Source organism: Phalaenopsis equestris, unplaced genomic scaffold, assembly GCF_001263595.1.
Source record: "Phalaenopsis equestris unplaced genomic scaffold, ASM126359v1 Scaffold202921, whole genome shotgun sequence".
NCBI lineage: Eukaryota > Viridiplantae > Streptophyta > Magnoliopsida > Asparagales > Orchidaceae > Phalaenopsis > Phalaenopsis equestris.
The window spans coordinates 95,008-113,840 of NW_018222582.1; the positions used below are offsets into that span (position 1 = coordinate 95,008).

An 18,833-nucleotide genomic window follows, 5' to 3' on the forward strand; every position below is an offset into this window, starting at 1 on the left:
GAGTTAGAGAATTAGATGACTTTAGAGTGACAGACTAAAACCCCTAATTTGATTTATAGTTTGAGTTTTGATACGAGATGTTAGGCCCCAGGTGGAGGGAGAAGAGGAAACTCTATAGTGAGAGCTAGTATCTTTTCTGCCTAGTCAGTCTTCAATTCTATTCAAACTATAGATTAACTAGTGTTCTTTATAGCATCTCTAGTAATAATAAAAATATTATTGCTCAATTCTCTATAGTATCTTTAGTAAGGGTAAAGAATAATATTGTTCCTATTTGGCACAAAACAATTTACATACATCCACAATAGAAATATTATATTTATTACTGACTCATGATAAGGAGAAAAATATTTTCATATTAAGTGCTTTTCTTTTACATAAACTCAAGTTATCTTATTTAGTTGTTATTGTTTTGTCCAAATATCAAAAATACCAAAAAAAGATTTAAATTTTTATACTGTGAAAATATCTATAGTTTAAATAGTTGTCTTTTTAGAATAGAAAGATTGATGTTCAATAGTGCATATTGTATAATTTTTCTGTGGGTTCGATATTCAGGTGTTAATCATAAAGTCTTATATTACTTGATAACGATACATATACTTGCGTAATATCCCAATATATATAAAGTAAACAGTTAAATTCTTATTTTCTTCAGGATCAAGTTTTTGGTTTTGTTGCAAAGTAACGAAATATAAGTGAAAATTATAATTAAAGTAATTTTTATACTGTTGCATATAAGCACTCGGGATCAATTCACAATTAAAATTCTTCTTAAAAAAAAATATTGTACTTGAAACAAGGAAATATTTGCACATACAAAAGCAAATCATTTGAATTTCACGCGTGTAAATATTTGATCAAACAATACATAAAGGGAAATAACAGTGATTCCGAGTTTGACATAATATAATACAACTACACACCTATGTTTATAAACAAGAACTAACTATTAGTATATTAACACCCTGCTACATAAATCACAGAAAATTCATCTAGGAAAAATATTCTTAATTGCCAGCTAGCAAGGCTTGCTTTAATAAGTTGGACATCAAAATGAAAACTCATAACCTACAAATTATCCACATAAAGCTGCAACAAAAATACGATTCATCGATGACAACGATGACAAAGTTATAAAGCCAAGTTATAAAGCCAGACCCTAGAAGTTGTAGAAGAAAGACAATAAATTGCAACATCCAATTTAAAATGAATACTGCACTTAGACTATGCTTTCGTTTTGTATCAAAATTACAAGAAAGGTTAGAATATTGCAATCCTAAATAGTGTCCAATAACAGGCACAAAAAGAAAATTTTGAATAACAACCAATGACTGTTACCAAATATTATTCAAGAGTTAGAATATTTGGTAAGCTCGGTAGGAAGAAGAGCAGAATGTTTCGCTTTGCCCTACAGATTGCAGAGGAACTCCGAGGACTTGATTAGGATATTTCGGGAGGAACAAAGAGGAATGAAGAGGAACGAAGTGGAACGAAGAGGAGGTAGGGCACAATACTTACCTTGGTCGGAACGGTGCGGAAGGAAGAGAAAGATGGGAGTTTCGGTGGTCTCTGTAACGAGCGATCCCCTTGTTGCCATGGATTTCTTCATTGTGGGAGAGAAGGAGAGCGATCCCTTTGTTGCCATCGTGGATTTCTTCGTTGCGGGAGAGAAGGGATCACGAGAGATCCGTGCTAGAGGAGGAGTAGAGGAGAAGGCGAGTGGGTCGAGCGGTCCGTGCGAAAAGGAGAGAAGGGCGAGAGTTGTCTTCTGCTCGAATGAAACGCGGATTGCGGGCTCCTACCCGTGATCCGCATCTAATGTAAAATTGGGAACTACGTTTTTGAAAATGCCCCTTAAACATGTTTTTCAAACAGTAGGTGGCGTTTTCAAAACACCACCGCTGTGAATAAACTCCCTCAAATGTACCCTTAGTGATATGGTGTGACTTTGAGCAACCTTAGTTTGAATCACTTGAACCCAATACTTTAAATCTTTAATGTCTATGTCATTGAACATCAAAATCATAATTAACCTTATTGATGCAGTCAGGCCCTTTTTACTCGACACCATCTTTAGTTTCCTTTTAAAGGAATAATGTGATAACTTGGAGTAAAATATTAATAATAATAATAATAAATAAATAAATAAAAATTTATTTAGGATTTTTTTCAAGGGAAGCATTTGTCTCGACAGTTCCTTCTTAAGAGATGAGAGAGAGAGAGAGAGCAAAGTACAAGGAAGAAGAAGAAATGGGGAGAAAGGCGATATAATTAAAAAAAAAACGCGAGACATTTGATTAGGTTGGCAAGAGATCAATGATCCTGTTAACAAGGCGAAGTCAGACGCAAACTTAGGCGTCGAAGGCAGAACGAATGAAAAAGAGGTAAGATTGGAATTTTCTATTTAAATGTTAATTGATGTCTGGAAGTCTAGTTAAATACATGTGGTTTTGTTCGTGACTTGTGTGGGGTGAGCAGTCGAACCGAGTCAAAGAGGAGTAATGCATCTTGTGTGAGGTATAAAGGAAGTTCGAAGCTTTTGTGTTAGGATTTAATTTAAGTTGTGAATGTAGCATATTTAAAAGTTAAATCTTTTTGAGTACTTTTTTTATAATTCAATGTGAGAAGTATAGGCAGAAGGATAGTGCCCGAATTGGGCCAATTATCAAAGGGAATGAAGAGCCGTGTGTGCAAAGAAGCAAACGAAGCATATTAATAAGGTAAAGGTTTATTCGTTCAATTATATATTGTGTTTATTTATGTAGTAATAATAGTACATTTAATTGAGGAAGTACTTGAAGAAAGACATCTAGTTTGGAAATTAAGGACGAAAGCACTTTGAAGAAAAGTTTATAAGGTAGTTAAGGTTATAGGTTAATTATTTAATTTAGAATTAATGTTTATTAAAAATATAAATTATAACAGTAATTAAGATCGAAGTATATTTTATCCGAAAAGATTAGAAGTTGGAGATCGTGAAAAGTTGCGTCGAAGGTGAAAATTTTGATGTGAGTAATAATATTTCTAAATTTCAGTAATTTTCATTATTTCTAAATATATACTTGATTTCATTTATGGTCTCTCATAAAGAGATTTAGATTATAATAAATACTTCATATTGTTAGATGAGAAAAATATATATGTTAAATAGTTGCATTATAGTTTCTTAAGAAGAGTTTTATGACTGCATGATATGTGGATTTCACTACAGGTGCATATGTCACTTCATTGCATGACTTATAGATTTAGTAAAATTGCATGATATGTAAAGCCCAATTTAGGTGCATATATCAGTTCATTGCATGACTTATAGATTTGGTAAGATTGTATTTATTCATCAGTAGATAGAGGTAAAGTATTTGATAATAAAATAATGTATGATATGAAGAATGAAGTAGTGTATATATGAATGTTTGTATGTGCTTGCTAAGAGGATGAGTTCACCCTCTTATCGTATAGATAGGGGATGCTATTGTACCAATTCGTTTAGATGTTATCCTATCACCTCAAATAATTCATTGCATGACTTATAGATTTAGTAAAATTGCATGATATGTAAAGCCCAATATAGGTGCATATATCAGTTCATTGCATGATTTATAGATTCGGTAAGATTGTATTTATTCATCAGTAGATAGAGATAAAGTGTTTGATAAGAAAATAATGTATGATATGAAGAATGAAGTAGTGTATATATAAATGTTTGTATGTGCTTTCTAAGAGGACGAGTTCACCCTCTTATGGTATAGATAGGGGATGTTATTGTACCAATTCGTTTAGATGTTATCCTATCACCTCAAATAATTGTGATGTTTAGGTCCTAACCATTGTGTCGATGAGAGAATATCTGTCTATGTTGTCGAGATAATATTAGTCAGGGGTGAGTTATATTTTGACGGTGCTCTTAAGACATGTGAATTTCAAAAGCATAAAGTAATTGTAAACTTAAAAATTAGACCTTGAAGTGTACATTAAAAGTTAATGCATATTGAAGTTTAAGGTTTCTTCATTAAATAAATGTTATAGGCACATAAATCAGATTATTATAAGATTTTTTAAAGTGAAATATGAAAGAACGTCATATATATTGTCTTTTTTATTAGATTATTGTAGTTTAGAAGTGTGATTGCTCTACCGTATTATTTAAATAACTCGTTATGTTTTCATATTTTCTTAAGTTTTAAGCTTTTGAATAAGATGAATAGAAGAGAATTAATGTGTACAAAAGATGAGTTCAACAATAGGAAAGGTAAATATTTAATTTCTAATTAAATTACTAAGACAAATGTGAATATTAATAGTTTAAAGTAAATATAAGATTTGTTGTGAAAAATGACGACAATAAAACAAAAAATTGGATGAGAAAAATTGCATGCAAAAAAATACCAGAGCGACACAGATTTACATGGTTCGACAAATTTACTTACATCCACGAAGCTGCAGAGAATTTTATTTTTTCAAGGAATTATATAGTTGAGCGCCTCGACGTTTACAAGAAAATCTCTATTTTTTTTATCTCTTTCCTCTCTTTCTCTTCCTCTCTTTCTCTCTTAGAGGACTTGACTTGGTCTTGCTTGGCTTTGCTTTGCTTATGACAAACCATAAGAGATTATTTATAGAAACCAGGAGAGTGGTTGGGTGGGTAGTAAGTGAGCGGTAGGTGGGTGTGATAGGTGAGCGGTAGGTGATATTCTTAATTAGGAAGCTAATTAAATTGTGGTGGTTCGGGTTTCCACATTTAAGAGATTATTTGTAGAAACCAGGAGAGCAATAGGGTGGGAGGTAGGTGAGCGGTAGGTGGGTATGGTAGGTGAGTGGTAGGTGGGAAGATATGTGAGTGGTATGTCACGGACTAACTTTCCTCAAGTTATCCATGCGGCTTTAGCGATCTCTTTTAGCACTAAATCAGTCCAACCTTCCCAACTAACAACTCAAAAGCACTCTCTTGAAAGTAGAATAGGAAGAAGAGTTAGAGAAGATAATACTTCACTAATAAAGAGAGATTACAAAGATTGATTGAAAAGATTGAAAGCTTGAAACCTTGGATGCTCTAGAATGAGGGAAGTGACACTTATTTATAGTTTCCTCCATGGCTTTGGTCTTACACCTTGTCAATGTGAGACTATTCTCCAAGGGGAGCTTTACAATATAATATTCTAGCTTCTAAATAGTTCTACAATATTTTTATGTACATACATATTCTAGATTCTTCTAGGTTGTTCATTAGGCCTCCATCTTCTAGAATGCTCCATCATGTCATGATATTGGTGTGGCGTGACATTCTCCCCCACTTAAGTTCGCAATGCCCTCATTGCGCTTCTCCTTTTGATACTGTTTGATCTTCTCTTTGAATTGCCACAACATTTTTTCATGCTCCCCACTGGCCTCACTATCGGGCCATCCTTTCCACTTGATGAGAAACTCCTTGTAGTTTGGTACCCCTCGCCGTCTGATCACCCTGTCGGCCATTATTTCTTGAATTTCTTTGTCGAAGGAGGAGATTACTGCTGTAGGCACTCAGTTGGAGATCCTCCTTGATGGGTCTTCCATGTCTTCCTGGTAAGGCTTCAACATGCTTGCATGAAAGACAGGATGTATCTTCAGTTTTGATGGCAGGTCGAGTTTATAAGAGACCTTTCCCACTTTCTTCATTACCTCAAAAGGGCCTTCGTATCTTCGAATCAAACCCTTATGTACCTTCCGAAATTTTTTGAATTGTTGGGGTAATAGTTTCACAAGGACTAGATCTCCCTCTTTGAACTCAATATGCTTCTGTTTCTTGTCTGCCCACTTCTTCATCTTCCTCGCGGCCTTGTGTAATGCAGCTCGAGCTATTTCTCTTTGCTCATTCCAAGATTTGGCAAACTTTAAGACAGGCGGACTTTTTCCTTTGTAGTTGGTTGTAAGGGAAAGGGGAGTCATAGGTTGTTGTCCCATGATTATTTCGAAGGGGCTCTTGTTAGTGGATTCATTTATTTGAAGGTTGAAATGAAAGAAAACTGAGCCACATCTGAAGGTTGAAAGAAAATTGAGTCACATCTAGCAACTTGGCCCAATTTTGTTGATTGGCACTCACTAGCTCTAAGAGGTATAGCTCTAAGAGAGCATTGACCCTCTCAGTTTGCCCATCACTCTGCGGATGAAAGCTTGTAAAAAAGTTTAGATCTGACCCCAATATTTTGAATAACTCGGTCCAAAATCTTCCAGTGAAGCGAGGATCTCGATCGCTGATAATGCTTTGTGGTATCCCCCATAACTTTACCACATTGCATAGAAAGAGTCGTGCAGCTTCTTCGGCAGTAAAATCGGTGGGTGCAACAATGAATGTTGCATATTTGCTAAATCTATCCACAACAACTAAGATGCTCACAAATCCGCCTGATTTTGGCAAGCTAGAGATGAAGTCCATAGAGACGCTCTCTTATGGTCTTTGAGGAATAGATAGCGTTTCTAACAACCCTCCTGGTTGTTGAAAGACAATTTTATCTTGTTGGCATACAAGACAAGTGCGAACATATTCCTCTATCCCATCCTTCATCCCTGACCAGTAGTAATTTGTTTTTAGAAGTGCAAGAGTTCATTTCATACCTGGGTGTCCTGCCCATAAAGAGTCATGACATTCTTTGATCAGCTCCTTCCTTAAGTTTCCCCATCTTGGTATGTAGATCTGTCTTCCTTTGGTGTAAAAGAGATCTTCATCCATCCAGAACTTCCGGGTTTTTCCTTATTTCACTAAGGGAATAATACTTTGAGCTTGTGAGTCGGTGGTCAAACCTTCTGCTATGAGGGAGCTGGGGACTTGTGACAGACTTGCAAGTTCTGTTTTTCGGCTTAGCGCATCCGCAACTACATTGGCCTTCCCTGGCTTATACTCCAAGATGTAGTCAAATTCTGCCAGAAAATCCTGTCATCTTACTTGCTTGGGACTTAGCTTCTTCTGAGTCTGGAATTAATTGGTGGCAATATTATCTGTCATAACTTGGAATTTGGAGCCGAGCATGTAGTGTCTCCATACTCTGAGGCAATGTATGATGGTTGTCATCTCCTTTTCTCCTTCTCTTGAACTGTATAGCGACGTTCTGTCTCATTAAGTTTTCTGCTTTCGTAGGCAATTGGGTGTCCATCTTGCATAAGTACCCCTCCAATAGCAAAGTCCGAAGCATCGGTATGTACTTCATACACCTTGGTATGATCAGAAAGGCTGAGTACGGGTTCTTCACTGATCGCATTTTTTAGGTCTTCAAAAGCTTCATTACACCCACTACTCCATTCCCACGACTTGTTCTTCTTGAGTAAGTCTGTTAACCGAGCAGATTTTGCGGAGTAACTCTTTATGAATCGCCGATAGTAGTTAATAAGTCCCAAGAAGGATCTTAATTCCGGTACCTTGGTGGTATGTTCCCAATCTTGGATGGCTTTGACCTTGCTTTCTTCCAGCATGAGCTTTCCCTCCTTTATCCTATGCCCCAAGGATGCCACTTCTTGTTTGGCAAAGTAACATTTTTCTTTCTTGATGAATAGCTTGTTTTCTCTAAGAACTTTGACTACGTCCCGGAGATGTTTTAGATGATCTTGGAGAGTGTTGCTATACACCACTATATCATCCAAGTAGACAACAACAAACTGGTCCAAGTATGGCTGGAATAGTTTGTTCATCAAGGTGCAAAATGTAGCAGGAGCATTGGTTAGTCCGAAAGGCATCACCAAAAATTTGAATGACCCATACCTGGTCATGCAAGTGGTTCATCCCCTTCTGCTATCCTCACTTGGTAGTAGCCTGATATTAGATTCAATTTTGAGAAGTATCTTGCATTCCCAAGTTGATCAAAAAGGTCGGCAATGAGAGGGATTGGATATTTGTTCTTCACGGTAACTTTGTTCAAATCCCGATAATCTATACACATGCGTAAGGAACTGTCCTTCTTCTTTTGAAATAGAACCAGAGCACCAAAGGGGGCTTTAGATGGTCGGATAAATCCTGTCTCAACCAACTCTTTCAACTGATTGTGTAGTTTTGTCAGTTCTGGAGGTGTCATGCGGTAAGCTCCCATTGCTGGTGGCTTAGTTCCTGGTTCCAGCTCAATTTGGTGATCAACCTCCCTTCTAGGCGGTAGTTCCTTCGGTAATTCTGGTGGCGCCACATCTTTAAACTCTACAAGTACTTCCACTACTTCCTTTAGCTTGGCTTCTTCGGGCTTCGATTCTTCGCCGGAGTTTCAGAGTCATGAAGGATAGCCAAGTAGCTCTTCTCCTCTCGTCGAACTCCCTTCTTGAATTGAATGGTTGACAACATCTTGGTCTCCTGCTGCCTAGCTCTTGTTGTCGGTACAAGGCAAGCTTGGTCGTCTCCCATGATGCACATGCTATTGGCGAACGGTATCAGGAACGCCCTTACTTGGTCCAAGAAATCTATTCCAATGATTACTTTGAAATCATCCATGGGAATGATGGAGAAGTTTAGCGTACCTGACCAATCCCCTCGTACCTGACATCCCCTACATAAGTCTTCACTCCTTTAGCCACTCCATGGATTGGCCTAGCTGCAGAGTTAACTGCCTTGATGGAGCCTCCACCTCCTGTTATTTGCAGACCCATCTTCCTCGCTTCTTTAATAGACATGAAGTTGTGGGAAGCTCTTGTGTCTATCATCGCATTAGTTGATGTCTTCCCTATAGTCACTTCTACAAAGAGAAGTCATTTTGCCGGCGTTTTTGGAGAAGAGCGCATGACATTGAGTAGTTGCATGGTTCCTACCTGAGCATCCATGTCATTTTCCTCTACTTCTTGATGACTTGCAAGGAGAGAGTTCAGAGCTTTCTTCTGCGGGCAATCCCTTACCCAATGTGGTTTCCCACAAAGGAAGTAAATTGTTGTATGGTTTAGTCTTGTTGTTGTTGTAAAACTTCCCCTTGTCTCTTGCTTTGAATGAGGTCGATTCACGACGATTTTCTTCCTTGTGTTGCTCCCGGTCTCCCCCACTTCTCACATAGTTGTTCTTCTTATCTTTTGGCTTTGTAGACTCTTTTGTGTAGTCCACCAAGCTTTCTGCAATGGCTATGACGGAAGCGAGATCTTGTGCACCACGCCTCCTAAGCTCTGTCTTTACCTATTGTTGGAGTCCATCCATGAAGTTGAATAGAGCATCCTTGTCTGACATATCAGATATATTCTCAAATCGATCCTATTTGCTTAAGTCTTCACAACCGGGCTCTAGCCTCATCCTCCACATTTTCTAGGCATAACTACCTCTTTAGCTCTTTCTTGAAGTCATCAAAACTGGAGATGGTACACATACCTTTTTCAACTTCTCCTTGTTTTCTTCTTTACCATAGCATAACAATATCTGAGAGATAAAGAGTGACAAATTGAATTCTTGCCTCTTCATCTGTGATACCCATTGCTCCGAAATATTGCTCCAAACCCCATAAGAGGTTATCCACTTCTTTTGCATCACGAGTTCCTCCAAAACTTTTTGGTTTTAGCGCCTCAATCCTCTTAGATTCGAAGGTTTGATGGTTGGTGGGTGTCGCTAGTACCCTTTTGCACAACAAAATATCCCCACTCATCTCCTCCAAGCCAGTACACATGTCATTCATCTCTCCTTTGTGGGCACTTCGCACTTCTTGGAGCTTCCCCATAAAATCCTCCTGCAACTTAGCCATTTGGCCCATTAAGGTCTCCTCAAGTTGGAGCATCATACCTCTGATTGTTGAATGGATGGTGACGTCCTCCTCGAGTCCATCAACCCTTTGGCCAAGGTCCTCTACTTGGCCTTCTATGCCATTCATAGCCTCCTCCATCCGAGCAAGGCGCGAATCAAAGCTATGCATGATCTCCTTAGACCTCCCTTATGGCTTAGGTGCAACAGGGTCCCTTTGCTCCTAGCGACCTCGCCCCTGAGATGACTCCACAATAGTGGCTTTCGTCTCCATACCCCGCCCGCTCCTTGACGCTTTTCGTCATTCCCTCGAACCAAAGCTCTGATACCAACTGTCACGAACTAACTTTCCTCAAGTTATCCGTGCAGCTTTAGCGCTCTCTTTAACACTAAATCAACATAACATTCCCAACTAACAACTCAAAAGCACTCTTTTGAAAGTAGAATAGGAAGAAGAATTAGAGAAGATAATACTTCACTAATAAAGAGAGATTACAAAGCTTGAAAGCTTGAAACCTTGGACCTGAAACCTTGGATGCTTTAGAATGAGGGAAGGGCACTTATTTATAGCTTCCTCCATGGCTTTGGCCTTACACCTTGCCAATGTGGGATTATTCTCCAAGGGGAGCTTTACAATATAATATTCTAGCTTCTAGATAGTTCTACACTATTCTTATGTACATAACTATAAATACCTATTTATAGAAACTAGGAGAGCGGTAAGTGGGAGGTAGGTGAGCGGAAGGTGAGATGTGGTAGGTGAGTGGTGATATTGGTAGGGCGTGACAAGTAGGTGAGATTCTTAATTAGGAAGCTAATTAAATTGCGGTGGTCCCTGTTTCCACATTACCCAACAATTTTCTCACTTGGAAACTGGGACACTGACTGCATCACCTACTGGCTACATCATTTATTAGTTGTATCGACTTTTTCCTCGAACATGATATCCTCCACTTCTGCAACTCAAAGTCTTGATCTTCATGCCAGAAGACCAGTTGAAGTTGAGCACAACTTCAACTTCTCACGAGTTACACCCTTAGTTTACATATCGCCATCAACGTAGCCTTGTACTATCAAGCTCTTTTCTGGGTTACTCCTATATCTGCTTACAACTCCCACTGCGTGAGCAATATCATGTCACTGCTGTAAGTCATTTTCAACAAGTCCAGTCTTGTACATCTTACTGCCACCAAACACAGTTTTCATCCGGTACACCCACTTGTTGTGCAATATCTTCTTCTTTGATGGAAGTTCTGTCAGCTCCCAAGTCTGATTTCTTGGCAGACAATCCGCCTCCTTCTTGGTCAGCTCCCACTTGCTTGAATTCTCATCTTTCAAGATTTCTTCATAGCTGCTCTGTGGTTCTCCACCATTCCACCATTTGTCTATACAAGGTCCGGTTTTCATGCCCTTGGCACTCTGCCACTTTTCAAGAAATTGACATTCTTCTGCTACCCCAGAATGCACCTCTGACTCATGTGTCCATGACTAAGTAAACCCGTAGCAATATATAGTGTGTCAGTTTTCTTATCCCGAGCCAGTACTAATGCTCCTTTGGTAACTTTCCAGATGTTATCTGAGAACACTACCGAATGACCACCCTCATTGAGCTGCTCAGCAGAGATGATGTTTTTCTTCAAGTCAGGAACATGTTTGACCTTTTACAAAATTCATTTGCTCTTTTTAGGGAGTGCAATATTAACGTCTCTCATCCCCACCACGTTCAGAGTTTTTCCATCAGTTAGATATACTTTTCTAAAGTTACCTGCAACATAATTTCACATTAACTCCCGGCGGGAAAATTTATGGAAGGAAACTCTTGAATCCAATATCGAGTCATCAACAGAACTGTGAACTGTCAGTAATAGTACATCATGTATTTCTTCAGTTACAACATTAACGATATCATTCTCCTTCTTCTTAGGATTACTACAATTCCTTTTTATATGACCACATTGCCACAATTCTAGCAGTTTATCTGCTGACCAGACTTTGATTTTGATCTTCCTCTGTTTGAATTCTTGTCTTGTGATCTTTGTCTTGTGATCTCCCTCTGGAAATCTCTCTCTGGAATTAACATTCAGCGCCGAACCTGAACACGAGGCCTCTCCAGAATCCTTCCTGCGCATCTCCTCAGCCAAAATCAAATCACAAATATGATCATATTTCAGTGTAGATTTACCTGTAGAACTGCTAACTGACATCCTCATGGCTTCTCCAGACTTCCTAACTATTTGACAATGAAACCAATAATATCAGTGCACGTATCTCATCATCAAAATCAATTTCAACAGACAACTGATTTGTGATAGTGTGTGATAATGTTGAAATCATTCAGGTCAGGTGTTGAACAACAGACACACCTTCCACCATCTTCAAGTTGAATAACTTTTTCATCAAATGTACTTTGTTATTCGCCGATGACTTTTCATACATACCAGCTAAAACCGACATGAGATCTGCAGTAGTCATCTCCTTGATGACACTGTGGGCAACCGATTTCGACAGGGTTAATCGAATAACCCCAGAATCTGTCGATCCAATAGATTTTATTCTGTCTCGTCCATCTTTTTCGGTCGCTTTCCCAGTAACGGAAGATGAAATTTTTTCTAATGGAGGTAGTCCATTATCTGCATCTTTCAGATAGCAAAATCTGTGTTATTGAACTTCTCGATCCTCGATGTCATCACTTCGTCTCTGCTCATCGTTCTTTCTTAGATACGAACCAAAACTCTGATACCAGTTGTTGTGAAAAATGACGACAATAAAACGAAAAATGAAACGAAAAAAATTTCACGCAGAAAAACATTAGAGCAACACAAATTTACGTGATTTGACAAATTTGCCCACGTCCACGGAGCTACAGAAGATTTTATTTCTTCGAGGAATTAGGCAGTTGAGCGCTTCGACGTTTACAAGAAAATCTCTATTTTCTTTTCTCATATCTCCTCTCTTGTTCTCTTCCGCTCTCTCTTTTAGAGGACTTGACTTGGCATTGTTTGGCTTTGCTTGGCTTATGACAAACCATAAGAGACTATTTATAAAAACTAATAGAGCGCTAGGCGAGAGGTAGGTGAGCGGTAGGTGGGTGTGGTAGGTGGGAATGTAGGTGAGTGGTATGTGGAATTCTTAATTAGCATGTTAATTAAATTGTGGCGGACCGGGTCTCCACGTTACCTAACAAGGTTAAAGATCAGACCTTAAACAATACATTTTAAAGTTAATGCATATCCAAGTTTAAGGTTTTTTTTTTAATTAAATAAATTTCATGGACACATAATTTAAATTATTATAAGATTTTCTATAGTAAAATATGAAATGCTAGCATATACATTGTCTTTTTTTCTTAGGTTAGTAGTTTAGAAGTGTGATTCTTTCGCTAGGTTATATTTAGATAATTTATTAAATTGTTTTAATATTTTTCAGGTTTTAAACTTTTAAATAAGATGAATAAGAGAGGAGTTAATGTGTACAACATACGAGTTCAACAACTGAAAAGGTAAATATTTAATTGTTAATCAAATTGCTTCTTTTAATGTACCTCTTCAAGGTCTAATTTTAACTTTTAATGTACTCTTCAAGGTCTAGTTGTTAATTAAATTGTTTCTTTTAGTGAATGTTAATAGCATGAACTAAATGTAAAGTTAAAAATTTGACTTTAAAGAGTACTTTAAAAGTTAATGCATAGTGAAGTTTAAGGGTTTTCATCAAATAAACGTTATAGGCACATACATCAAATTATTATAAAATTTTTTATAGTGAAATATGAATGATTGTCATATATATTGTCTTTTCTATTAGGTTAATGCAGTTTGGAAGTATGATTGCACCATTGGATTACTTAAATAACTCATTATATTTTCATATTTTCCTAGGTTTTAAGCTCTGAATAAGATGAATAGAAGATGAATTAATGTGTACAAAAGACGAGTTTAACAACCGGAAATGTAAATATTTAATTGTTGAATTTTAATAGCATAAATTAAATATAATGTTAAAGATTAGACCTCAAACAGTACATTTTAAAGTTAATGCATATCAAAGTCTAAGTCTTTTTTTCATTAAATAAATGTCATGGACACATACTTTTGATTATTATAAGGTTTTCTATACTGAAATAAGAAATATCAGCATATATTTTGTCTTTTTTTCTTAGGTTAAAGGTTTAGAAGTGTGATTGCTCCACAGAGTTATATTTAGATAATTCATTATATTCTTTTAATATTCTTTTAGGTTTTAAATTCTTAAATAGGATGAATAGAAGATAGTTAATGTTTACAAAAAATGAGTTCAACAGCGGGAAAAGTAAATATTTATTTGTTTATTAAATTGCTTCCTCTAGTGGATTTTTTCAATTAATATGTGGATATTAAAATATTAGTGTAGGGATAGAATACTTGAAAATTTAATTATGTTGTCCGATCATCAATTCCCTTCTTAGTTTATTCTAAACTTTGGATTAAGGTCGTGACAAAAAAAAACTTTTTAATGTATTGCGATATTGATTCACTTAGGATATATGATTAAAGATAAAATATTATTGCTAATAAGAAGTTTTGGAATACATGGTCTTTTAGTCCTTTTTATCATTTGTAGATTAAATCTAGTAGGTTTACTCAAAACATAAAGAATTGTAGGATCTGATTGAAATGATCATCCCTCTTTTTCAAATCCTTCACTAGCACAATGGTGTCGTCTATAATCGATAGTTTTCTTAGTCATCAAGCTCGAGAGTTAATTATTGGGATTTGCATCCATAGAAAATCTTGATTCATAAAATTAAAATTAATCTCTGTTAGTCTGATTATCTATCAAAGGGAAATCTTTGAAATTTATCCCAGTCTCTCTTTGAAATTTCACACTTCACAACAAACCATTCTTCAAACTCCAAAAGTTCAAGGAGTTAATGAATCACACTACAAGCTCATGAGTGCCTTGTAGAGCTCAGAGTGCTGATTGTGATTTCAAATGCAGCGTACGAGTCTGCTTTAATGATAGATTATTGTATGTAATAATTTTGCTACGTTGTAATATATTGAAAGCTGCATTAATAGTTAGTATCAATATAAGGTAAATATTATACTGCTAACTAAACACAATAGTTTTTTAGCCAACCATAGTTAAGTGCAGGTAGCTTCATGATGCTTGAAAGCAGGCACCAATTATTCTTCTAATAGAGTATTTACTAGTTTCTCCACAGGCTATATAGATTACATACCATGATAAATTATTAGAGTAATAAATATCATGATAAAATTCAACTTATATATATATATAACTAATTAAATATAACTAATTAAATGTGTTGTACATCAAGAAATTGTCAACGCTGTTCCTAAGGAGATCTAACTGTTCAGAAGGAAAGGATACAACAAGGGTGGGACCATCGACAAAAGATCATGAGGCATTTTTGTCCGCTCGAGTGGAGCTGTCCCACAAAGCCAATAAGGCCACAAACGATTGAACCACGAGATGGGTTAAAATTGATTGAAGGATGCAAGAGCGAACCACTTAGAAACGAGACCAAAGAGTATCCAAACAAACTATCACAAGAGAATTGATTCAAGGGAAAACCGGTTCTCTAATATCTCCAACCATCAAAGGGACGCCTAAGGGCTCCTCATTAAAGATCAAAGGATCAAAAGTTGGGTCATATCAACTGCCAACCCATGTCGACCAAGCGGGTGTCATCTGACCGAGCTAATCTTGCAGACATAATGCCAATTAAGCTCAGCCGACCGAGGCAGAAAACAGTCTAACGATAAACTCATACATGGAAAATATCATAAATACCATAGCACGGACCCTTTAAAGCAGGGAAAAAATATAATATCACAATATTGTGTTATCTCCTCTATAAATAGGAGAATCATTTTATGAATAAAATAATTGATCACTGAGGAGCCTCGGCATCCTAAAAATATGTTCTCTCGGCAATTCACTGAGGTCAAGCCCCCGCAGCGATTTAAGATCATAGCTCTAGAGTCCAACAAGGGATCATCAAAATCCGACCGACACTCAGGAAACTCAAACTGATCCGCCAACAGTGGTTCCATCCGAACTCCAAAACCGACAGCAATGAGTAATGTCCGATTAGAGAAATTTTGAAACTGACAATTACAAATAAACATACAATCGGTAAAATTTTCTAAATGACCTACAACAAGGAATAAACATTAGATCGGTAAAACGCACAAGAATCCATGCCTCTTAGCTTCAAACATGTCAAGCTGCAGAGGCAAAGATTTCCTACTCATCAACAACAATATCCACTACGGGTAGCGTAGAAATCACCACATCAGTAAGTCTAAACAATTACCCGTGTAAAGACTACCATAAGATCCGCTTAATACCTCTGGCGTAAGGTGCATCCTCTCCAAAGCGACAACCTAATTGAGCAACCTAGACATGAAAAGTGTAAAACTTGAGTGGGCGATAACAAAGTAGATCAACTAAAAATATTCTTAAAATTGCAGATCTATCAATAATCTCAACCAAGCGCTCATCACAAGATCATTCGACAAAAATATGCAAATGGTAAGATAATATACACAATAAAGGTTACGAGGGTGAGACAGACCGAAAAACATCAAATTCATTCATAGTTAAAAAAATTAGGGTTGGATCCTCACCAGGCCTCTTAAATTCGAGTCATCTACAGCAAAAGACTACGTAAAGAAAAATAATTTTAAGTAAAATTCAAAATCCAACAAATAAGACCGAGGACCATGCCCAGGAGCCAATACACCCCAGTTTCTTTAATCGACACATCACCCTCGTCGTGCAACGTGAGGACAACAACAAAGGAGGGCGGTCGGATTGACTGTCAGGGTTGATTGAACATTCTTTCGTTTAGGACCAAGGTGTGAATCAGACGACCTCATCTCTGATCTGCCAATGCAATTGCATCCGCTTTTCCTTTCTTAGTGATGGTTTTTTTTCTTTTGTTTACCTTTTTGGGTGGTTCTGGCCTTTTGGTTTTTTTTAATATAATATGGATCAGATCTTATTGGGGATGTCACATGAGGGATTTGATACATTTTCCATCACAATACCTGAAAGTCGACTGATTCAAACAAGAGGTGCTACGGGACAAAAAAAAGGAATGTGAAGGAGTCCAACTGCGTCTTATTTATGAAAATCAAATTCGTGAAAATCAATAGAATTCAATAATTGAGTCACTAATTAAACAATAGTTGAAGTTTTTTTTTTGCATTTAATTTTTTTATTATTGTCGCATAGTCACTTTATAAGCCTAAGAGAATCAGAGAACTAAAATATATACATAAAAAATGTGTCAATACTTACCTAACAAGATTTAACAGTCCAAAAGAATAGAGTATAGCGAAGTTGGGTCCACTAACAAAAGAATAGGAAGTTCTATATTCCCGCCAAGTGAAGCTGTCGTAGCTAATCCAACAAGGCCAAAGTTGACCGAATCACGAAAGGGGCCAAAGTTAATCGAAGGATGCAACGATAATAAAAAATGAGACAAAAGAGTGTTTGAGCCAAACATAAAAGAGATGACTTAAAGGAAATATTGGTTCATTAGTATTTCCTAAAGACGCACCCCAGAGGCTCATCATCAGATGTCAATGGTCAATGGTCGGGTCATATCATCCGACTGACCAATATTGACTGTGCTCAACCGGCCGAGCTGATCTTGCTGACTCGATCCAGTTAAGCTTAAGCCGGTTGAGCCAGAGAGAAGCTGATACATGTCAAATATCATAAAGACCTTAATCAAAGTCTCCCTTTAAAGCAGAAGAAAAAATATAACATCATGAAATTGTAAGCTCTTTAATAAAAATGAGAAATATTTTATGAACAAGACACAATTGATAATTGATCACGACGGACTACTATTCATCATTGTTCACTCATCTCTCTGTCTCTCTTCTTATGCTCTATTTCTTGAGTGTGATTCACTGACAAATTAGGATTCAACATGTCCAAAATAACACTGACTTATTGATATGTATTAAATTCTCCAAACTATTTTTAACACTATGACTGTACATCAGACTGGATCGATTAGATTGTGTTTATTTATTTTCTATTAATATGACGTTCAAAAGGTAAGTTTAATGTTTTAATTATTACCTTCTATTTGTTATATATTTCATACATGTTAATAATTTTCAGCCTACTTTCCTTGAAAATTATTATGATTTTGAAAAAAAGTAATAATAATTTCAGCAAGCAAAGTGAATTAGATTTTGAGATTGGTCATTTAGATGTAATGGCACATAGTTTTGATGTATTTAAATATCTAATATGTGAATCTTTATATCTAAATTTATTATTTACATGCACAGAAATCAATTCTTTAATATTATATAAAAAAATTATTATCATTTAGTTTAACAATGAAATTATTTCTTATGTATAAATTTAAGTTTTATAAATGTAAATTTTAAATTTGTAAATACAGAAGAATTATGCGATATGTATGTAAATATTTATGTAGCCAATCTGAGGTTGTGAGATTAAGACTGCTGCTGTTGTTGTTGTTGTTGTTGTGGTTGTTGTTGTAGTATTATGTAAATATTCCTATTTTGTCCTGCAAATCCTGGTGTATTCTGAGAATTATCATATCTATTTTTTTACTTTTTATGCAGCTTATGCCGTATGTGGAAAACAATGGCGGACTGTCATTTGATCCAAAAACGTACCATTGACGAAGGCAAGCTCCTCCTCATGTCCAACACTGCCGCCGCCACACCACCAAACCCGCCGCATTCCGCAGTCCATCTGGCTGCAGAACTGCGAAACTGGCGTTCTTCCTTCGCCAACTGGATCGACGCCCAGCGCTGTTACGCTGGTGCACTCGCCGGCTGGGCCTCCCGCTGCTCTCCTCCCGGTGCCGGCGAATCTTTGAGCAGCCGCAATGCCCTTTCTCCTATATCCCCACTCTGTGATGGCGGCGGAGGCAGCCCGACGATATCGGAGGTGTTGCGGTTGTGTGTGCGGTGGTCGCGGTTGGTGGAGTCGGTGAGTGAGGAGAGGGCAGTGGATGGGATGGATTTCTTTGCGGCGGGGATGGCATCGGTGAGTGCACAGCGGCGGGAGGAGGGGGAGGGGATGGCGGTGCTGGCGGAGGTGGTGGGGCCGAGGGTGCTGTGCGCAGGGTTGTCGGTGGGCGAAGGAGCGTTGGCGGGGGTGTCGGGTG

At 37.2% G+C, this 18,833-nt stretch overlaps 1 protein-coding gene across 3 annotated transcripts in view; it reads left to right on the forward strand.

Moving 5' to 3' along the window:
* Positions 1 to 18,833, forward strand: part of LOC110036131 — a 30,838-nt gene that overhangs the window by 10,828 nt on the left and 1,177 nt on the right. For all 3 annotated transcript variants that reach the window (XM_020740499.1, XM_020740498.1, XM_020740500.1), the window contains one exon: positions 18,283 to 18,799. In XM_020740499.1, the coding sequence (XP_020596158.1) occupies positions 18,283 to 18,799 (517 nt within the window). The remainder of the gene's footprint in view (positions 1 to 18,282; positions 18,800 to 18,833) is intronic.